The 23,785-nt window shown below is 39.1% G+C and overlaps 2 protein-coding genes across 7 annotated transcripts in view; one reads left to right on the top strand and one right to left on the bottom strand.

Moving 5' to 3' along the window:
• Window positions 1-8: 8 nt before the first annotated feature.
• LOC148736464 (52 kDa repressor of the inhibitor of the protein kinase-like) lies at window positions 9-4,008 on the top strand. Of its 2 annotated transcripts, none has more exons than XM_088755223.1 (3): window positions 9-49; window positions 142-213; window positions 355-4,008. In XM_088755223.1, the coding sequence occupies exon 3, from the start codon at window positions 1,436-1,438 to the stop codon at window positions 3,677-3,679; it is 2,244 nt and encodes a 747-aa protein (XP_088611349.1). In that variant the 5' UTR covers window positions 9-49; window positions 142-213; window positions 355-1,435; the 3' UTR covers window positions 3,680-4,008. The 2 variants fall into 2 exon arrangements, with proteins under 2 accessions (XP_088611349.1, XP_088611350.1); XM_088755224.1 differs by having other exon boundaries at window positions 15-49; window positions 1,293-4,008.
• Window positions 4,009-7,237: 3,229 nt separating this feature from the next.
• Window positions 7,238-23,785, bottom strand: part of LOC111323715 (uncharacterized) — a 29,872-nt gene continuing 13,324 nt past the window's right edge. For 3 of the 5 annotated variants that reach the window (XM_088754174.1, XM_088754173.1, XM_088754175.1), the window contains one exon: window positions 10,554-14,532. In XM_088754174.1, the coding sequence (XP_088610300.1) occupies window positions 12,182-14,532 (2,351 nt within the window). In that variant the 3' untranslated portion in view covers window positions 10,554-12,181. Of the gene's footprint in view, window positions 8,293-10,553; window positions 14,533-23,785 lie in introns of those variants that run through there. The other 2 variants (XM_088754177.1, XM_088754176.1) reach the window with 2 other exon arrangements.

Here is a 23,785-nt window from a genome sequence, read left to right as displayed (position 1 = left end):
CAGCCCTAAGCCCAGTCGAGGCCTGAAGATAATGAAGGTATTAATGAAGGTAAGCAGAAATAAAATTGTTCTTAAAACGGAGACAAAAAAATAATTTATTATACTTCACTAAGTGAACTGTCATTATAATTATAAACACAGAAAGTGCTCCTCCTAACAAGCAGCCAAGAATCAGCAACCCTGACGATCAGGCTGGAGGGTCTGGGATCGAAGGTAGAATTTCTTATTTTTATTTATCCGAAAAGTAAACTGATATCGGCCAGCACCAACAAAAAGTATTTATTCCAACGTTGCAAGAAGTCTAGTGAATTCCAAATAAAACTGACTAGTATTATAATTTCGTTTTGTACACAGCTTTGCCCGATGAAGTATTGGTCGAGGTGTTTAAAAACTTCTGCCTTAAAGAATTGCTTAAAACAGTGTGCCTGGTCTAAAAGAGGTGGAGGCACATTATAAACAACAATAACATTCTGTGGAGTTGCCTACTTCTTGATGAGTGGCCCATGCAATATTTAAATGAAGAACAAATTGTTAATTTCATGTCGCACTCCAGTGGGTTCAGATATTTATCTATAAGATATATCGAAATAACAACATCAGAAAGGAGGCTTCAAACATTGTTAGGAGATAGTCTGGGATTTTCTAAACGTTTGAGATATCTGGATTTAAGTGGCCAACCGATATCATCCCTTAATTTCCTATTGACTGACTCTAATTCTTCTCCTCTTGAAACCTTAATCCTAAATGACTGTAGAAAAATAGATACTTGTTGTTGCACGGCTATTTTAGAGCAATTACAAAATCTTACAGTACTATCACTCAACAGAGTAGGATTCACTGCCAATCAAGTGGCAACTATTACTTCCTCATTATGCTCATTGAATGTTCTGTGCCTGGTTGGTGTAAGCCTTGAAAGAAACGACGTAAGGCTGATTTTGCAAAAATTGAACAGCCTTCAGTTTTTTGAAATATCTTGCAGTTCCGAAGATAAAGAATATATTGATGCTCTAGGGGAAGAATATGACGTTACTTTTGTCTGCCTCTAAGAGTAAAAGCATGTTACATACTATAGCGGCATAACAGTGTTATGTTATAGAAAATAGTTTGTCATTTAGTGAAGGTATATATAACCAAGACATTTTTCATGTGACCTGTAAAGTACAATAAAAGCAGGCTATTGTATTTATTTAATGCATGTGTGTCAATTTTATTGAGGTTATTGCAAATAGATAAAGGACTAACCTATTAAAAGTTGTGAATGTATACAAATAAACTCTTTTTGTAAATTTTAGATGTAGCTGCAAAATGTCCTGTGCCTACCACTTCTGGTTCAACCACAGGCACAAAGATTGATTTGGGAACTGTTGTCAAAGATGCTGCAGGCTCTTGGGATGTTTTGAGGCGATTATCGCACGAAATTACAGATGAAAAAAGAATGCAATACCTTACATTACACTGCAAACCTTCTGAGTCTGATATACTTCATTCTCATCAAGTTACCAAAGGAAAGAAGACATGGAAAGTTTCTTTTCAATCGAAATGGCTGAAACAGTTCCCATGGCTTTGCTACAGCTACATACTTGAAGGTGGGATTTGTAGTCACTGTATCTTATTTCCTAACAAAGTTACCAAGGGTACAACACCAGGTGTATTGGTCACAGTACCGTACCAGAAATCTTACACTAAGGCACTTGGCAAGGATGGCATCCTCAACTGTCATGAGCAATCTGCGATGCATAGATACGCAACTGAACAGGCAGACCTCTTCAAACAAACTTTTCAGAATCCTGAGAGGTATAGAGTAGATTCCCAGCTGGCGACGGCCGAAGCCAATCAAGCCACAGAGAACAAAGAAATTCTACGACAGATTGTTCTAGCTGTTGAGTTTCTAGCAAAGCAGAGTCTGTCCTTTAGAGGACATCGTGATGATCGTGTCGATTTTTCAAGTTATGAAACTAACAGAGGAAACTTTGTTGCTCTACTTCAATTACTTGCGAAAGGAAACGAGCCTCTTCAGAAGCACCTCATGTCAGCAAGCCGACAAGCAAGATATACCAGCAAAACTATTCAGAATGAGGTCATTCACGTGTATTCATCAAAAATTAAGGAAAGGCTGACAGCAGAGCTGAGGGACAAGGGCCTCCCTTTCACGATTATAGCAGATGAGGGTACAGATCCACACTCAAACCAGGAGATCTTATCTTTATGCCTGAGGTTTGTGGACCAGTCTTCGCCAAACGATCCTCATGTCAAAGAATGCCTGATTAGTTTTATGCACTTACAACGAACAAATTCCACCATGATTTCAAGGAAGATTTTGGAATCTCTCTCTGATCCATCTGTTTCTTTGGATCCTAGCAACATCCGTGGTCAGGCATATGATGGAGCTTCTGTTATGTCAAGTGGAAAGGAAGGAGTGCAGGCTAAGATAAAAGAGTTCAGTCCGTTGGCTCTTTTCACGCACTGCTATGCTCACTGCCTAAACCTCTCCATCGCAGCAACATGCAAACTGGCAGAAGTGCGAAATTTGATAGGTCTGATTAACGAAGCATATCTTTTTTTAAATAACAGCCCGAAGCGACAGCAGCTGTTTGAGTTGACACTGAAAGAATACCTTCCTGAGAATTCTCACAGCAAGCTTCCAGGTCTATGCAAGACACGCTGGGTGGAAAGGCACACATGTCTAGATGTTTTTCTTGAAATGTATGAGATTCTTCTCACATTTCTTGATGCTATTGTTGCCCCCCACGAATACCCGAATTTAAAATCATCTACTGGAAGCTGGAACTGGGACAAGGATACCATCACAAAAGCCCAGGGACTGAAAGCCTCTTTGTCGTCATTTCAGACAGTAGTGGTTTTCATTACAACCAAGAATATTCTTGATGAAGTCAAAGCTCTTGCATCAAAGCTGCAGAAACGGGACCAAGATATTTATGAAGCATACATGATGGTTGATGAAGTAATTGGAAACATCAAGTCTGCTAGAAAAAACATTGATAGCGACTTTAAAGTGTGGTACACAGAAGTATTAAACCTTGCCGAGAAACTGGGAATCGTGGAAGCCGTACCCAGGAAGACAAGCATACAGAGGAACCGCTCAAACATTCCCAGCTCTAGTCCAATTGATCATTATAAAAAATCTGTGGCTATTCCCCTCCTTCATTCCTTGATTAGTCAAATGGAAGACCGGTTTTCTGTCGAAGACCGCCACGCACGCCACTTGCTTTATCTTGTTCCCTCAATCATAGTTCAAAACACCATGGAGCTATCTGAAGCAACAAAAGGCATGCTGTTCTGGGAGAATGACCTTCCTTTTCCCAAATCCCTTGGGAATGAGCTGCGAAGATGGCAAACTATGTGGCAGTCAACAGAGAAGGACCTCCCAAACAATCTTTTATTGGCACTTGGCGCGTGTGACGAGGATGCTTTTCCAAACATCCATCGTCTTCTACTCATCGCATGCACCCTACCAATCAGTAGTGCGGAAGCTGAGCGGTCCTTTTCGCTCATGAAACGGATCAAGACCTGCACCAGATCAACGATGTCTGAAGAGCGCTTCTCAGACCTTGCTGTAATTGCGATGCATTACCCTGAGAGATTCGAGGTAGACGAGATCTGCGAGGCTTTTGTAAAAGCCCATCCAAGAAGACTTTTTCAGGCTTCGTTGTTTGATTAATGAGGTATGCTAATGCAGTAGAAAAACGACAACAACTGCTGGACAGTTCAATCATACATTATTATTTTTTAATTTCTGTCTGAGAAATAAGATTAATCCCAGATTTTATATCATGCCTTCACAAAATCTAAACATCATATTTTTGGGGGACAGGTATGACACTGGAACTGTTAAGAGCTCACGCCAGAGGCATGGGGCCATCACTCGCCTTCTGCCATTGGCGATAAAAGTGTACTACAATAATGTACAAACGGGCCGCCGCAAGGGTTTCAATAAAAGCCGGTTACCGGCGGTTTACTGCCGCCTGTCATGCCTCTTTCAGCCGTCTATTCACAGTTTGTAATTCTTAGTCTCTCTTCTACTAGAACTAAACTAATAAGTAATGCAAGAAAGCAACGGAAGAATTCTAGAACGGAAGACAACGTCAAAAAAAACACTCTTTCCAACCTTGAAATACAGGCTACAACAACACGCCTTTTGATGCCCAGAATGCTGGAAATTGCATTTCCGAGCTTCTAGATTTCAAATTTTTCTGGGGGGGCATGCCCCCAGACCCCCCTAGTTGGAAGGGGCCTTGCGGCCCCTTCTAAATCACCGACATCTGTACAACCCCCCCTTTCAGAAAATCCTGGATCCGCCCCTGATCATGTCACCCAAACGACATGGGTATGCAAATCTTTTTAGCAACAGTCCCTCTATGCGGTTGACCTTAGTTCGTTGGTGGCAGCACAGACTCGTTGGTAATCCAAGGGCATCAGCAAGTCTAACAATGTCCATTTTTCTTACTCGAAACTCCTAAAAACACTCTGCTTCGTCCATAGAATCGAGATCAAAACGATCGTAGTCGGCGTGAGGAAATGATGGATTTTTGGAGAAACTAGCGTCATACAATAACAAAAATTCTTCTTCGGAAATAAAATGATGACTCCATGCTAGAGAAAGCATTTCTCGAGCTTCCTTTAAACTGGACATCGTCAAGATCGAGAGCACGCCAAGGATGTGTTTACATTTTCACGGTCGACTGACAACGTCTGTAAATTAGCGTAATTGTTTTGCTTAACGCAGTCATGTCACGAACTCTGTTGGCGACAACGTCGTTCCCAGGTTCCCCCTCCTGCAAACGATCGAACGTCCGTGACACCCAAAGTCATCGATGCTTAAGGTCCCTAATACCCGATGGCAACTCTAGCTTCTTGAGTGCTCTCCAAACTTCCCACGTGCTCCATAACTCGATAGTGCACAGCTGAAAGCACGAACCAATTGTTTTAGAACATAGCCGGTGGAATTGTGCATCAAATCCGACGCGAAAAACGGACAACAATATCAGTTGAAGCGAATCGTGACGACGCTGATGCCGAGTCTCCTTTTGCTTGTTTTTCTCTTTTTCTGCCCCATTTAAGAGCTCTAACCCAAGGGAAAAGGTCGAAACATTGTCTTCGTTTTCGGACTGGTAGGCCGAGTTTCTGTTTGTATCCATTATTGTCGCGAAATATATTATTTTTCCCCGCGCTAACAATGGCCGCTCGCGCGAAAAGAAAAATTTCTGGCGAAGTCGGATTTGCTGACGCTATCAGCGTGCACTATCGGGATTTTGAGCACGCTCACGTATAATGAATTTGATTGCGCGACTCTGCTAGCTATGTTCTAATTAACAATTGGTTCATGCTTTAGCGTGCACTATCGAGTTATGGAGCACGCGGGAAGTTTGGAGAGCACGAAAGAAGCGTAAGAGTTGCCCGAGGCGATAGCCGAGGGAAACTCTAGCTTCTTGAGTGCTCTCCAAACTTCCCACGTGCTCCATAACTCGATAGTGCACAGCTGAAAGCATGAACCAATTGTTTTAGAACATAGCCGGTGGAATTGTGCATCAAATCCGACGCGAAAAACGGAAAACAATATCAGTTGAAGCGAATCGTGACGGCGCTGTTTCCGAGTCTCCTTTTCCTTTGTTTTTCTCTCTTTCTGCCTCATTTAAGAGCTCTAGCCCAAGGGAAAAGGTCGAAACATTGTCTTCGTTTCCGGACTAGTAGGCCGAGTTTCTGTTTGTATCCATTATTGTCGCGAAATATATTATTTTTCCCCGCGCTAACAATGGCCGCTCGCGCGAAAAAAAAAGTTCTGGCGAAGTCGGATTTGCTGACGCTATCAGCGTGCACTATCGGGATTTTGAGCACGCTCACGTATAATGAATTTAATTGCGCAACTCTGCTAGCTATGTTCTAACAGACGATAGACACGTTTCCGGAGTTCCGTTTTTAGACTCTTTTTTAGACCGCTGTATGATCACGACATGGTCGCCTACGTTTTCCCGCGCGTTAGGGGATGTGCCTGTTTTCCCGCGCTTTAGGTGATTTGCCTGTTTTCCCGCGCTTTAGGTGATTTGCCTGTTTTCCCGCGCTTTAGGTGATTTGCCTGTTTTCCCGCGCTTTAGGTGATGTACCTGTTTTCCCGCGCTTTAGGTGATGTGCCTGTTTTCCCGCGCTTTAGGTGATGTGCCTGTTTTCTCGCGCTTTAGGTGGTCGACATTACATAACATAGGATGAAGTAGATCCGAACGATTAGCATTTTCCGATTATCGTTGTGACGTCATCTTCCAACAGCACTGTAAACTTCGGAAATTAACATGGCGGCGTAAGTGTGAAACCAGTAGTTCGTGTTGCGCACGATTGCAGGCTGTAAGCTTAGACTAGGCCACTCATCTTTTTAGTGTACGGAGTTGCAGACTAATAAGCAACTCGCTGGACTAGCAGAATGTTTCCGGACCTACTTACTTAAATGAAGGACTCTATGCTACCTCTCCCGATGTTACTTTTCAGTACTACAGGACGATGTATAAGTACATAACATAGGGTGAGGATTAATCGTAATGATGTGTGAAGCAATACGATAAAACTAAGCCATACTTTTTTTTGCGTTGAAAGAGCGTGTTAGTAATGAAGTCCTTAGAAGTAACATATTAAAAGGAAGCAACTTTGAGTGAAGTCACATTTATTCATGATTACGTGGTTGGGCTATATGTGTACTTTAAAATCAACTACTATCCTTACTATCCCATCGAAGGCTAACATCAGAACCAATATAAAATAGAATTGCGAAAGTTGCAAGTATCTTTGAGGTTTACCGTTTTATGCCGTACGAAAAGCCAGCTATACATATTAAAAGGCTATAAATAAAGAAGAGTAACATCCCCTCGCCCCTCAGTGTTGTTGGTTTCGTCAGCTAAACTTTAACTCCCCTCTTCCGCTGAGCTGCTTGTTCAAGCGGGAAAATCTGGCGGGAGAATTGAATGTGGTATCTATGTTTACAATGGAAGAAGGGAAAGAATCTTCTTTTTCCGTGGAGATTTCCGAAACATTTGGCTACGTTCAGTCTTTGGATCATGCCAAAAAGATTATTTCAAAATACGAAACGACGAACACCGTAAAAGTTTCCACTTACAAGGCTGACAAGGACTTTGGAAATCATGGTGTATACTATTGAAGTTAATCATTCACTAAAAGAGCTACACTTTACCAGGAACGTAATTCTTTCATACAGAAACATAAAATTCCATCCTCATTTAAGAATTTCATCATCCACTCAATAGAATAGCTTCTGCTATTTGAACATACACAATCTTCATCATTATTTTTGCTTTCATTCCTCAGTTGGTTTTATAACCAGCTGCATTTCATCTCTCTTTGTAAATAAGTATGTGTGCATTCAGAATAAAACTAATAATCTCTTTCAACAATAAATTGCAACATTAAAATTTGAAGCGCAGCCAGGATGAAACATATTAAAATACACTAAAAACGTTTTTTCTCAGTATTTAATATTAAAATTTACAACTCACTGCAGATTGAAAAAGATACAAAACATGAAAGATTGAGCATCAAAACGATTGAGAGATGATATGGCAAAAGGAAATGTGAGGTCAGAGCAGAGAATTTACATAGAGTTTCCTACTTAGACTGACCATGCACATCATCTTATGGGAGAGGTAAGATAATAGAAGGTGAGGGTATGAAGTCCACCTGCAACTGCCAGTACCAATCAATGTTTGGTTAATCAGAAAAAAAATTACGCTTTCATTCCGGTACTTAATAAGGTGTCTTGTTGGAGCCATGACACTTCTCTCTGTTTTAACTTAAGTATAACATGCCTTAATAGAAATTAATATCTTAACACATATTATTCTCATTTCATATCAGGGGAGCAGCCTATCTCAGCCTGTGGATGACAGGATCATCAGTCAAATTGAAAAGCTTGTCAATGAGGGAGTGAAAGACACCCATGAAATGCGGAGACACCTGACTGTCTACATAAAAAATGAAATATTAGCAAAGGATGAAATCCAACCATCTCCCTCAAACCGTAGGTTTTATCCAAAGCTGAGTAACATAAGGAGCCACATGTAATGAGCTACCATAAAGCACAGATTCTCAAAAATTGATCAAGAGAATGTGGCAGAAAAAGTTATCCAGTGGAAAGCATCTAGCCCGGAGGACTTCATCTACTTCCAGCCATGTGGAGATGTCTCTTCAGCCACAACAGATGGAGAAGACCACACTACAGAACAGGATCCCAGCACCCTTCTGTTTGTACATCAAAGTCCCTGGCAGCACAGACTCCTGAAAAGATATAGCAACATTTGTCTACTGGATGCCACATACAAAACTACCCGTAATGCTTTACCTCTGTTTTTCCTTGTGGTGTGCACAAATGTTGAGTACCAGGTAGTTAGATCACTTGTGGTGCAATTCAAACAGTATTCTGATAAAAATCAAACTGGGCTTAGTTGTCATTTGCTTTCGCAAATGCGAAACCTGATCGAAGTGTGGATGATGAAAGGTAGATGTCTAAAATTTATCTATAATTGAACTTTTTCAAAGCCACCAGTTTTGAGAGTTTCAATTACAGTATTTGTGAGCTCCAATGAAGCATGCAACAGTACATTTGCTAACAATTTTTTGCCAAAACCTAAACAACAAATGAATTATCTGACTCGTGAAAAAAATTTATTTTGGCTGGGAAAATCTGACATATCACTCACTAGTCAGTAAGCTAGGCCAGAGTATATATTGTAAATGTTGAGATGACTTTAAAGTTTTGATGAGCCAACCGCACCTTGTTATTTACAAAACAGTATGCAGTGTCATATATAATGTACATGCATGACATATTCTGTGATTAATATGCTTTACAAGTAAGAATTTCTATGTGTTTATTCAATGATGAAACAGGATCATCTTCTTATGGAAGAATGTTATTATGTTGTAACAAGAATTTTCTCTTGAGCTGTTTATTTGGAATAAGGTTTGTTCTAGTCTGCATGCAGACATTTTTGTGTTTTCTTTCTTTCACTTTTTCCACACTAAGACATTTTGCCAGTACAATCACAACAACAAATGGCACACATGAAGTACTTGTCACCTAGCTTCTTCTCACTATTTTGTCCATAAGGTCTCATGTGTGGGGTAAGTTGATTTTAAAAATATCGCACACCAGAAGGTTTCAGTTCTTTTTATATGACTGAGAAAATTACTTCTTTATGATTGACTGATAGCAGGCAGATTTATCATTAATTCTTAATTTGAACTGCATTGCTAATGAATGCAAGCATGTTTGTAAATTTCTCAGTCATAGAATAAATGAGTAATCGTAACAGAAAACTATAACGATTTACGATTTACACTACTTGCAATATTTGAAAATTCTTTGAAATTGCACCCACTTAAAAGCTCATGCAATTTTGAGAGAATATTTAAAATATCACTTGTAGTGTAAATCATTAATTGCATGACTGTAATATTCACATTCATACAATTATCAATACAAAATCCATACCCCAGAGACATAACAATCAGTTAGATTCAGGGTTGCCCAGAGGGCATACAATCAAGGTGAAGAGGCAATGATTTGATTGGTACATAACTTGCTCTGAATTTGTTGCTCTTAACGAATTTTTCAAAAAATGTTCTTAAAGTAATTAACAACTATTCACCAAAGTGGAGGTGAATACTTGTTTTAGTATATACTAAAACAGTGAGATAATATACACCACCGTCGTTAATTTGAATGATTTCTTCGCTTGTCACGGATGCAAACCGGGACGCCATTTTTTCCCGAGTTGCTCGGAGGTAAATAGCAAAGGATATTCGGAGTTTGACTAGCCAATCAGAGCGCGCCTTCAACGCTATCCACTGTTTTAGTATATACTAATTAATATTATTAAGATAAATGTAAGCTTGTAAAATTGACGGAAGTTTTGGCATAGAAAAATAACACTAATATTGCATAAAGTTCCATCCCTTAAACAAAGAAGGCCAAAGACAGAGTGTATATGATAGACACTGAATTACATAACTTAGAATTCTCAAAACAATAACAATAATCCTCACCTTATGTTATGTACTGTCTTGTGCAAAAGGTCCAAATAACATCGGGTGAGGTAGCTCGAGATTAGGTCGGGTCGTGAGTTCCTCCGGAAACATCCATCTGCTTGTCCCGCGAACTGCTCATTAGTCTACAAATGTAAACCAAAACGATGCGTGGCCTGGTCTGAGCTTACAGCCTACAATCGCCCGCACCCTGCTGGTTTCATGCTTACGTCGCCATGTTAACCCTTTGAATGCCAAGGACGTATATATACGTCCTAAAATAGGACCCTCAGATACCGAGGACGTATATATACGTCCTCTGACAAGCATTTTGTTTCTTTTCTCGGTCGTTCAAGGTTTTTATCCGTGGTTGTTTCAAAGGACTTTGTTTTGTTATTGCAAAAAGGAGACATGCAGGAAACTGAAACTTGTTATTATTTTGGGACAAATGATCATCCAATTATAAATTCAATATGGCTGCTGGTCATGATTATATGGGAAAAAGAGACAAATCATTGACAAAAGTTAACTTTATTGAACTTTGTGGTTTTATGAGAACAATAACATTATAAGGGAGTACAAAGAAGAAATGAAATCTGTTATATAAGATGTTTTTGAAAATCATTTTTATCAAATTGTTTTTTTATTATAAATGCAACCACACTGGCATAGAGGTTGTAATAACCTAGCCAATAAAAATACATATTTGATGTATTGACTATTGTAGTGCAAGATTGATTACTAAAAAGAGTTATACAATGCCAAAGGGCTCAAATTGTTGAGTAAAATTATTTTATGAAAAATCCAATATGGCCGCTGGTTGCGAGGCATGCACCTGGGTTGGCATTCAAAGGGTTAATTTCCGAAGTTTACAGTGCGGTCGGGAGATGACGTCACTACGATGACCGGAAAATGCTAATCATTCGGGTCTACTTCACCCCATGTTATCTAATGCCGACCGCTTAAGGTGATTTGCCTGTTTTCCCGCGCTTTAGGTGATGTGCCTGTTTTCCCGCGCTTTAGGTGATGTGCCTGTTTTCCTGCGCTTTAGGTGATTTGCCTGTTTTCCCGGGCTTTAGGTGATTTGCCTGTTTTCCCGCGCTTTAGGTGATTTGCCTGTTTTCCCGCGCTTTATGTGATGTGCCTGTTTTCCCGCGCTTTAGGTGATGTGCCTGTTTTCCCGCGCTTTAGGTGATGTGCCTGTTTTCCCGCGCTTTAGGTGATGTGCCTGTTTTCTCACGCTTTAGGTGATTTGCCTGTTTTCCCGCGCTTTAGTTGATCTGCCTGTTTTCCTGCGCTTTAGGTGATGTGCCTGTTTTCCCGCGCTTTAGGTGATTTGCCTGTTTTCCCGCGCTTTAGGTGATGTGCCTGTTTTCTCACGCTTTAGGTGATTTGCCTGTTTTCCCGCGCTTTAGGCGATTTGCCTGTTTTCCCGCGCTTTAGGTGATTTGCCTGTTTTCCCGCGCTTTAGGTGATTTGCCTGTTTTCCCGCGCTTTAGGTGATGTACCTGTTTTCCCGCGCTTTAGGTGATTTGCCTGTTTTTAGATCTCACTGGCTCTTCAGGGTATTAACCTCTCTTCTCAGGTTTTTGTTTGTACGACACTCATCAGAAAAATGCTCTGACGATATTTCAACTCCTTAATAACCCTACAACGATAAAAATAACATTTGGCAATTATCAATTTATTTCGATCAAATAGAAATACGGACAAAAAAAATTAAAAATTACATCACCCTTTGAGAAACTATTTTTTTGGGGTTGCTTCAAACCCCTTAAAAGAAGTAAATTTAGTGATACAATGGTAACTCTTTTCATTCCAAGTTTTACATCAATTAATTTGGATATATCAACAAAGTTGAAATGGTAAATTGGCCACCGTAATGATTACAAAAGCTGACGTTTCGAGCGTTAGCCCTTCGTCGGAGCGATATATCCGAAGGGCTAACGCTCGAAACGTCAGCTTTTGTAATCATTACGGTGGCCAATTTACCATTTCAACTTTGTTGATATATCCAAATTATTTCGTTCCTCCCACCGACGCAGCCCCAAACAGTTTCTTTCGAAACTATCAGCCTTTTTACATCAATTAACTCAGACAATGTTCTCCAAAAGGTTAAAATCGTGGTCTGTGTTCCTGGTCATTCTGAGTAGCGAGTTACTGTCTGTATTTTCAAATCATACAACTCTTCTTTTTGAAATCTTACAGTACAAATAAACGTGTCTAGATGTTCCATATTTTCCCCACTGATCTTATTACCCAGCAGATTTAGTGTATACAGCCTACAGGAAGGATGCTGTAGTGCTTCACAAAGACTGGTAACACTGGCATCGGTGATCCGATTACCCCACAGATCTAGTGTGGTTAGCCCACAGGGAGAGTGCTGTAATGCATTACATAGACTGGCTACTCCAGCATCGGTGATCTTATTTCCCCCAAGAAAAAGTGTGGTCAGTTTACAGCTTGGATGCTGTAGTACTTCACAAAGACTAGAAAAACCGTTATCAGTGATTTCATTGGCACAGAGAGAGAGTGTGGTTAACCTACAGCGTGGATCTTTTAAAGCGTCACTTAGGCTGGCAATATTGGTATCAGTGAGCTCATTATAACCCAGATTAAGAGTTATTAATTTATAGGACACTAAACTACCAAGGACGTCAAATTCCTTTGTCAAGTCACAATGCGTGATTCCCAGTTTGGAAACACGAGAGTGTTCCTTTTCTAGTGACTTACAAATTCGTTTTATTCCAGGCAATGACCGCGGCGACTTGGTTAGTTTCAACTTCTTGATTGCCTCAAACTTTTCAGAATTTTCGTGTCGAGCCCTTCCAGCTTCTTCTCCATTAACATCACTTACGATGTTCAAGACGAATGATACTGCAAGGCAGTCTACATCTGATACATTTTCAAGAGACCAGCTGTTGTCTGAGTCGGAGCATGCATGAGGATGCTTCCTAATGTACTTTTTGGCAAATTCCTTGTCGTTGCATTCGCTCAGGCATTTTGCTGCGAGAAGGCGATTTTTAGAGGATAAGGCCTGAACATTTGCCATTAATTTTTCCATTAGTTCCTCGTTTTTATTTTCGGACAAAATGCCAGCCATAAATTGGAAAACCATTTCAGAAAAACTTCTATCTGGAATATGATTTTCGTTTACAAAGCAACGAGCAGCCAAGTATTCTTGAACGGTTAAGTGGGTAAAGCTAAAGAGTTTAGTTGTTGTAGTCGAACTGGTCCTGAAAGGCTGACCACAATGAAGAAGACCACTTCCCTTCAGTTTTTCGACTTCTCTTGAATCGAAATCGCATTCCATCTCGCTTTGATCAAAAGTTGCTTTTTTTTGCCGAAGCAGTTTAGCCGCTAATTCTGATAGTTTCTTCAGTGTGTTTTCAATGATGCGAGGGGACTTCTTCACATCCTCAGGGATTGCCTTCTTTCTATATTCTGACTCGCCGCTATGCTTAAGTTCAAAAATATTTACAATTTTAGTGTAAATGTCAGTCACTGAGACAGGGAGGTCATCGAGGTTTCCTGAGTCTGTTAGTATATAATCCATTTCAAAGCACATCAGAAAACAGAGCATGGGAATGTGGGCAAAACTAACAAGATTCTCATTGTTCAAGACATGCTTAAGTACAATGTTTTTTTTTGTCTCGCTTTTCACAAAATACTTTTCAATGTACTCTTCGACTTGTTCTGAAGAAAATCCCGCGATTTCCACGTACCTTTTAAACTGGAATAGTCCCAACTTGTCGGATTCATCGGGCCGCGAGGTTATCAGGATGATAGCACCTTTCAAGATCTTTTCCTTGATAAGTTTGGAACACAGTGCAGGCACTGGCATTTTTTCTTTGGAGCTGTTTTGATACTCTTCTTCCAGGTTTCCAGGGATTTTATCCAGTAGTAAATATTCATCGTAGCCATCAAGGATGATCATTACTTCTTCAGGATTCTTCAAAATGTACTCAAATGTACCGTCATCAATGTTAGAGTTATCATCTAACACCGTAGAACAGTTTAAGACTTCTCTTAAAGTTTTGCTTTCATTTTGAAGCAAATTCAATTGACGGAAAGTAAGCAAATACACAAATTTTAAATTGGGTATTGTTTCGGGAGAGTTTTTTCTCGGCTGAAGCAATTTGTCTTTCGCCCAATCGCGAATCAACTTTTGGCAAAACAGAGATTTTCCAATCCCCGCTTTTCCAACGACAAGAATGGAATTAGGATTCAGCAGATCATCTCTTAAGCGAAGGAATATTTCGTCGCAGTGCTTAACTGGAATACCGGTAACTTCTCCGTAGTACTTGAGGTTTTTAGTCCTTGACTGCATCTTACCCGCGGAGAGGTCCTTTCTACCATGTTGTATGAGAAGATTGGTGAATATATCCTCTGTTTTTGCGCTAGCAATTGTGCAAGAGGAAAGCAGTTTGGGTTGAAACTCCGTTTGGTCTTCTATGGAACTTTTCAATGCTGTTGTGTAGGCAGCAATGGCTAAAAGAAAAATAGGACATACTTAAAGAAAAAAGTAATCTATGACTGCATGCGTCTACTGTTGTATAGTTGTAAAGTATTGCAGTAAAAAGGCAGTGTGGTCTAAAACACAGAGAAGTTATCATTAATGAAAACCTCTTGTTGATACCAAACTTCTACCGAAAGGAAGACTTGGTTAGGGCAGAGTTTGTACACTGTCAGTTGACAGGCCGGGGACATGGCAGGAAATTAATAGAATAAGTACATGTATAAAGTGTGCAAAAAATTTATTTCAACACAAAACTTCGCCACTTCGTACGCTCTGCGTACCTGTTACTTCGAATGTACCAACTCCCATCGAGGTTAGGGCCCCGGCCGCGCAAACACTTTTTTTTGTTTTTGTTTTTTTAATATTGTTTATTTTCTTTTTTTCATTTTAACTCAAATTCTTCTTCAAAGGATATGTTAGATAAGTTCAGAGTAAAAGTTTGATGGCGTAGCTCTTACGTTCAGATTGATAATGCAGAGGTGAGGCTCTGAAAAAAAAAATTAAGTGTCGGAACTGAACCAGGGCGAGTCACAAGGGTAGCTGGTCAAGTCGCCCGAGAGTCACCTCGCCCAAATCATGTCGCCCGGAACCTGAGTCATGTCTCCCGTAATTTTTAGTCATGTAGATCGGAAAAAAGTCAAGTCGCCTAAAGTAAAAAATACTTAAAAGATCAGACTTAAAGACTTTAAAGAGGAAATAAGGCCGCGCTCTTTGTTTCCCACAACACCATGAGGATTCTAAAAGCGTTGTTGTTTTAAACAACAAAGGAAAGCGTTGTTCGTTTCTAACAACAAAAATGAAGCGTTGCTCGTTTAGTACGTTTTCGTTTCGTACTCCCGGACGTTTCGTAAGCTTGAGAAACTTTAATTTGGTTTTTAACACCAGAGAGACTGACTACACAGAAATCGATCATAAGATCAGAAATGTAGAAATCGAATAACTTAGGGCTGCAACCCACTTAGGGCTCTAACTCACATCCCCCATTAACGGAAAAAAATTTTGAGCGAGTACAGTAGTAAAAACAGAGATAACGCAAATTAAAAAGAGAGGCTTCATTGAAACATTTTTATCTGCGTACTGATAAGGGTGATCTAAAATGCTTCCAAGCAAACATTGAAACATTTTCTGTCACGATCTGACACCTGTCGATTAGAAAGCGCATAAAGAAACAAATAAGCCCGTGGACACTTTTGAAAAAACAACAGCACTAGTTTGGGAAAGTAAACTCGAGGTAATTAACTTTAACTTTGACATTTTCATCTTCACTGATCTTACGGAAGGAATTGTCATATTCCAACGACGATTAGTCTACGAAGAATTACCTCTGTTCAGTTTCAAATGTCAAGAAAAGTCAAATTGTAAATAAATTCAAATGAATGTTTTGAAGTTGTGAGAGTCGCTTGTTTGCGTGCTGTAATGGAGTCTGTAAAGGCCTACCCTGGGACCTTAATTTGCCTTAAGTCCCCTTAAGTCTCCTTAAGTCGCCTTAAATTGCCTTAAGTCGCTATTGGTTATGCAATGTTAGAAGGGTTCCACCCTTCCCAATTGACCCCATTCACCCCACTTTAATCATAAGCATCAGAGGAGGAGGCATGGTGGCTGTATGGTTGGTGCACTGGATTCGAAATGAGTCCAGTTTTGGTGTCTAGTATTGGAGCATTGCATTGTGTTCTTGGGCAAGATACTATAAGCTCTAAATGCCTCACCCTTTCCAGGTGTAATATGGGTACCGGTTGGCAAGGGGGGAGGTAACCCTGCAATGGACTGTGAGTTAAATTATTGTTATTGCGAGGTGGGCAATGGCTTCCATATACATGGAAACCCCATGTGAAACTAGTCATGCACCTGTCTAGCCCCTGTGCAGGAATGGGTAATTCCTACATGTAGTCAATAATGACAATGTATACTCTTCCATTTTCTTACTCAAACAGCATTTCTGTTTTAACAAAATTTCTGTCTTGTATTTAATGATGAAAAAGTTGATAAAAAGGGTTGACACTGTGTATTATCATCAGGATGTAATACTATTGAATCAAATCAAACCTACAGTACCAGATGATGAAGATAATAGGATAGAAAGGCATTCTGGAGAAAAGCTCAATTCTTGCCACTCACTTATATCTTGAGCAGTAAAAATAACATTATTAAAATCCAACTAAACTTAACTGAAGCTAAAGTTTATCCACTTAGCTTTCCCAGAGTAAAAGAGTGACAAAAGTGAGCCATTTCTCCAGCATAAACCCATTGATCTGTACTAGCTACATCCACCATGGTATTCGACCAACAGAAAACATTTGAACTTTGTAGCTCGACGAACCTACTAAAGACGTAAATATTTATTTTTATTATATACATACCGAGATTTACGCGCCAAAAAGCATCGAGATAAAGATAGTCTCTTCGTGCTAGAGAAGCCAGCTGATTGGTCATACGATTTTTTTTTCACTAGTGAAAAACGACGTATCGACACTGATTGGCTATATCATTATTTTCACTAGTGAACAAAACCGTGCCGCTGGCTCGCCGCTCCTCTTGACTGGCAAATAGCACATTTCTAAGACCTCAGGCGCATTTTTCTTTAAAAAGATGGCTTCAAATCAGACTAACCGTTTTCAGAGCCTAGATTCATCAGTACAAGAGTTCTTAGACGGACAGGAAAATGAAAACACCTAGAAAAAGACCAAACACGATGTCGCTCTATTCCACGAATTTCTTGATTTGAAAGGCGAAACAAAAACAAAAAAATTAAGTCTCGGGTTTTCACTTCTTTATTTCAAATTTTGAACTTCCATAGAACTATTTCGACATATTTTCAGGATGTCTTAATTTATTCTACCTAGTTCTGCCTTTAACAGCTTTTTCGCTTGATAATTTAGATGTAAAGAAATATTTTACAAGGAACCCATTTCAGCGCAACTCCCGAACGGCAGCTTGACCGCGCGTTGCTTTCCTTTGAAAGAAAATAAAGATATGTTTATCTCTGAGTTCTGTTCGCATATGAATCTCGGTATGTATACAATAAATAAGTTATTTCACAGTTAGTTCGCTTGTACGATTTTTATTCACTCGTTGTGAGTAAAAATCGTACGCGCTCGCCAACTGTGAAATAACCTTTATATCTTAAGACTTTGATAGTCTTTTTGTACATTTCATCTTCGTCAGTTTGACGTTCAACATACATGAACCACTTCTAAGCCGAGAAAAGCCTTTTACAGTGAACATGGCTACCGGTCATATTTGATCATGTGACTTAAGTTTTGTCCCGTGACCAAAGTGCACGCGAGAACAACACGCACGGGAGCCTGCTGTAAAGTGTACCTAGAAATTCTTTTCAATCCACACCCACAGAAAACGTCCGTCTTGTGCCTATTGACTGGTTACGTGCTTGCATTGCGGATAGAAAAATCCTACCAGTGACACGATTCGAGGTAAAATAAAGGAAATATTTCGGTAATAGCGGATAGCATGGGCGTACTTGGCGAGAGAATCCCTCCAATGTTGTCTCGCTCCTAACTTCGAAGCATGGAAACTAGTTAGCGGCGCAAAGGTTACTGGGAGAATTAAAGTGGCGGAGACTATAGAGCCAGTTATCAGCTTGGAAAATTTCGTCATGACTCGTTAGTTTTTGGACAGTTGTAAGGTGACAATAAATGCTTTTAAACCTGTAATACTACCACCAGGCTAAAAATAAAACTTGTCTAATTTTTTTTAGGTGAAACACTGGAGGTTAGAAACAAGTGAATGCTTGGAAGGTCCTGCTGATCCGATCAACAGATTAGATTCCCTATAACTGGGACGTCGAAGTTTTCTGCGGCCAGAAAAGTAGTTGGAGAGACTGGAAAGGAAGAGTTTTGATGAAGGACCGTAGCAAATGGTTCTCAGTATGGTGTTGGGGTGTTTTGTCTAACTGAGGCAGGAGAATAACAAATTGGTTGGGTCCCTAAGAAGGACCGAGCAATTTTGGATGCTGTTAGAAAGGCATGCGACTTACCAAACTTTGGTGCCCAAATTGACAGTGCAAGTGGTAAAAATGTGGGAGACGAGTTTACCAAGATGACAATATTTATAATTTGTGAAGCTTTGTGAAATGATTAAAGGAGCACTCTTATGAAACCGCACTGTAATTTGAAAACCCGAAAAATTCAGTTATTTTATTATAATATGAATTTTTAGCGATTAATAATGGCTTTTCAATAATAATTTTAGTTGAAAGTCAATTCTAGGGCGAGAAATTACGATTTTTTGTTGTTTTGTTTTGTTTTGTTTTGTTTTTTTAACAAATGAACCATCTATCTATCTAACTTCCAGGAGTGATTAACATGTAACTTCTCCTAATAATATCCATACATTTTCCAGTTAAAAGGTAGTGAGAATACTCAAACTTGTCTGGTAGAGCTTGTTCCCTTGATTGAACAACAAATTCTCATAACCGATTTACAAGAAAAATGTGTAGCTGATAGAGGAGAGAATTAACAATCAGATCTTGGGAGTTTAAGGGTAAGAAACCAAAGACTTATCACGTCGGTTTAAGCGTTTTTTTTTTTATTTCATCATTTCTTCTTTGTTTGTTTGTTTGTTTTTTTAAGGCCATGACCGAGAAAAGTGTTTTAACCCAAGCGTTAACTATCGTTTCAGATTACTTAGTCTGAATTACTTAGTCTCATATTATAAATATTGTCATCTTGGTAAACTCGTCTCCCATACTTTTACCACTTGCACTGTCAATTTGGGCATGAAAGTTTGGTAAGTCGCATGCCTTTCCAACAGCATCCAAAATTGCTCGGTCCTTCTTAGGGACCCAACCAATTTGTTGTTCTCCTGCCTCAGTTAGACAAAACACCCCAATACCATTCTGAGAACCATTTGCTAAGGTCCTTCGAAACAACAACCTTACATGGAATAAGCACATTGATCAAACTATAAAGAAAGCTTCTAAACGTACGTATTTCCTAATACAATTGAAAAGGGCCAAAGTCGCAAGGCAGGAATTAATTCTTTTTTATACATCTTGAATAAGGTCAGTCTTGACTACGCATCGCCTGCGTTTTTCTACGCCCTACCATTGTTTTCAAAGAAAGATCTAGAGAAAGTAGAGAAACGGGCATTGTCAATCATTTGCCCGGGCCTGGCCTACAGAGAGGCCATAGAGCTTTCAAATATTATGTCTATCAATGACTACATCGCTAGCTTATGTAAAAAGACCTTCCTCTCGATTGCTAATGACCCGGCCCATCGCTTACATAAAATGCTTCAATCATCAGGGCCGTCGTGTTATAATCTCCGGTGCAAAAGGCGTTTTGCGATTCCCAAATGTAGGACCGAGCGTTTCAAAAATAGTTTTTTGGTAAGATCATTTATTAATGAATTTTAGTGCTCGGTGAGTTTTGTAAATGAGATCGATACCGTTGTATATATTTTAACAGTTCAAGCTTTCATCATATTTATAGGATAATATTATTTATTTAGGACTTTAATACTATCATATTACTATTATAAGTTATATTTTATACTTTATTGTAAATACACAATTCAGCTCAGTGGCTGCAAGCTTTTGACAAATAAACTATCTATCTTGAAAACCGTTCCACCATTAATTTTCGTAATCACTTGCCAGACTCAAGAAGACTAGCGCGAGTTTGGAGCGTGACGTAGATTACTCATTTGACGCGCCGTGCTCGTGGCTAATTTTCAAAAACAGTATTTTGATCGTATATTTGCTTTTTATAACACTAAGACTACGACTATTTCTCTAAGTTTCACGAGGTTTCCGTATAAATATAAAAGTGTTTTGAGTAATCTACGTCACAATGGGAGGGACCGTGACGTAGATTACTCATTTGACGCGCCGTGCTCTTGGCTAATTTTCAAAAACAGTATTTTGATCGTATATATTGCTTTTTATAACACTAAGACTAAGACTATTTCACTAAATTTCACGAGGTTTCCGTATAAATATTAAAGTGTTTTGAGTAATCTACGTCACAATGGGAGTGACCGCTGACCGAAGATAAGTTGGCCGTGATTACGAAAAGTAATGGCGGAACGGTTTTCAAGTTATAATTTCTCGCCCTAGAATTGACTTTCAACTAGAATTATAATTGAAAAGGCTTTATTAATTGCTAAAAATTTATATTATAATAAAATAACTGGATTTTTCGGGTTTTCAAATTATAGGGCGGTTTCATAAAAGTGCTCCTCTAAATAATCAACTTATTTTTAATAAATTATGTGGAGAATTTATTGATAGTTTTATGTGAATCATGTCTCTTTTCTTAAATTAAAAATGTGTGTCTTTATGTGTATATTTTTTTATAGGTTTGTTTGATGTTGGACATATAACCCATACTGTTTTCCTGGTTATTTATTCACTAGCTTTGACTGTACAATTTAACAATAACTGTTGTGGTAATTCTGTCTCATTATTTTTAGCTAAATTGGTTTGAAATCTAGATATTTTAGACTGCGGTGACTGATGAGCATACAATAGTAACCAAAATGAGTATTGTGTTTATTGCAAGGGATTCTGTTAATATTTTTAAGGTTTATGAAGAGACTGTTGCTAACTTTGATTTTATCACTTTAGTCTAATAAAATCGCCTTAAGTCGCCTTAAATCGCCTAAAGTTGCAATGTTTTTTTCAGCCAGTTTTGCTAAAGTCTCCTTACGTTGCTTTAAATCGCCCAAAGTCGCCCAAAGTTACGCCGACTTAAAGCCCCAGAGTAGGCCTGAAGTCTGGCAAGAAGTAGGACATCACGAGGTATTATCTAGGTCATCCAGTAAGGTATAACCTGCTTTGAGGCCCAACACTCTACTTGGACATCGGCCTAATTGATATCAAAAGGAGAGCGATCTGTAGCTGAGAAGTGAAATTGCTTATTATTAAAATAAGAATCCCGCTTTATAAGTTTGTTACGAAATCTTGAAGTAGGCGAAATTTCAATGAATTAAATGCGAGTTGTTTTCACGACACCAGATTCGAAAGAGGACACTGACTTAGTTTAGTGTGACATTAGTGATGATCATGTGCACATTGTCAGATTCTTCGCACATGTTACACGCGGACCCACGTGAAATGACACGTGTTTTAGCGATTCATTATGTAATGTTTTGTTTGTACAGTGGACCTTTGATCTAATCGATTGACATTTAAAACTAATTGATGTACATTAACTTGATCAGTGCTTTTCGCGAGACAAGGCACATTCGTCGACATCGACATCTAGGTTAGGTTGTACTGTAAATAGGCACAAATCAGATTAAATCAATTTCAATTATAGTAATTCACTTGACTCTGATGATGACTTCCGCACAGGTTGTCGAAACGTCAGTCACTACCACCGACAACAGTCCTTCTCAGGACTACACTCACCCGGACGATCAGACTACACCTTCTTCAATTACAGTATACGACTCGAAGTTTATTATACACATAATGATTTTCTTACCCGAACTTTGTGCGCTTCGAGCTGTTTTAAGACGATCTTCAACTCGGAAGCAGCATTGCTTACTGATGAAATAAAGAATGAAACTGAATCCTTGGACGTAAGTCAAAACATTATAAAAGCAGCATTTCGATCAACTGATACGGATTATTTTATGGACCACATATTTGACCGAGGATAACTGAATGTCATTTGACATGATTTAATGATTAATGATTCACTACCTCAAACGCTGTAAGCTTCGAGCTTTGTGAGAATGATCGGCAACTCAGATGCAAAGTTACATAATACTAAAATTAAGAGTAAGAGAATTGTTTAGACAATTGTACAGATATCCTAAAAATGTGGACATTTCGCTGAGCTTAAACCGCATTGTATCAACGACTACATAGAGGTACAAAAAGCATTACGAAAGAGGACAACGGAGTGTTGTAATGTTTTGACGCCTCGAAGTAGGTGACAATTTAAAGGATGAACTAACTGCGAATCATTCCTCGAGCATAGGCTAAAGATGACCCCTTCAACGCTTGGAAAACCTTATCAAAATGAGGCCGGTTCAGAAACAAACAAACAAACAAACAAAAAAACCGGGAAAAAGTACTGAATGATTCGATCGACAAAAGAACGGAACTTTAAAGAATCACTTGAAAGAACCCAGTGCGAGTACGATTTACCACGAGTATCGTGTTGCGTAACAAAAGGTGCTGCTTAATAGACTCCTGTAATAATATGTTGAAACAATATTAATGGTGCGGGCTGATCACTATTCTACGAGGTAGTTGGTAGCTTGCACAGCCATGAAATTACTTACTGGTTTAGCCAATCAGCTACCGGTTATTTTGACTTGAGATTGGAAAACTGAGCTCACAATAGGACTTTCCGTGAAGTTAATTGCGTTCGATCGATAACTTTCACAAGATCGTACTCTTGTGAACGAGCCACGTTCTTTTCTATCGAATCAATTTCATTTAGTGGCTTTCTTGAATATTGAATGAATTCTAACTGTCACAAAACACGGCTAAATCTGTCGGTAACGCATTTTAGAAAGCACAGAGACAAACAGCAGTTGTCGATCTATTCCCCGCTAAAAAGTACTTTATGGCGCGAAATGAGTGAGTGAACTTCTCGTTGAGACATGGAAGCGAAACCTAGATTTGAAAAAATGTTAAATATACTAAGAATTTAGAAACTTTGAATCCCTTGGCAAGGAAGCTAAATGGAGAATGGCAATTTCGCGATTCGAAAGACGTTCAAGTCCGGTAACTTTCAATGGATTGTCTTTACGTGTGTCAGAATAATTAATTACAAATTGTGTAGCAAAAGTTCAAGTTTACTAGACTAATAGCATTTTTTTATGGAAGTTGTTCCACGAATTATTCCAACATTTGATGATTAATTCACCTCGTAAATACAGTAGTAATTAGCTGAGTTTCAATAACATGGTTTGCTTCAATTTAGCAGAAATCCTGCGCAAAAATCAAAATTGTAACGAAATCGTTGTCTGTCACAAAATTGGCAGACTGAGTAAGGTGATACAGTTTCTAGTGCGGCCATAAGTCAAGTCCTCGCTTGTCTTACAATAAGCGCTACGGTATTACATTCTTGACGGAAAAATTTGTAAAATCTTCTTGCTTTGAAAGAACGTTTACGCATCGCAGCCTTAATTATGTTACGAATTTTTTTTACAACGCGATCACGATTATTTGCACGTTCACTGGAGATGACTTGACAGTCATTACAGATGATAATAGTCATTTGATCGCTTTCTTAATATTCAGCGTTC

The sequence above is a fragment of the Stylophora pistillata genome, chromosome 3, assembly GCF_964205215.1.
Source record: "Stylophora pistillata chromosome 3, jaStyPist1.2, whole genome shotgun sequence".
Taxonomy (NCBI): domain Eukaryota; kingdom Metazoa; phylum Cnidaria; class Anthozoa; order Scleractinia; family Pocilloporidae; genus Stylophora; species Stylophora pistillata.
Note: the sequence above shows the minus strand (reverse complement) of the source record. Positions and strands in the feature narration are given on the sequence as shown.

Coding starts and splice junctions, on each gene's coding strand:
- LOC148736464 (XM_088755223.1), top strand. CDS start 1,436: ATGCAATACCTTACATTACACTGCAAACCTTCTGAGTCTGATATACTT.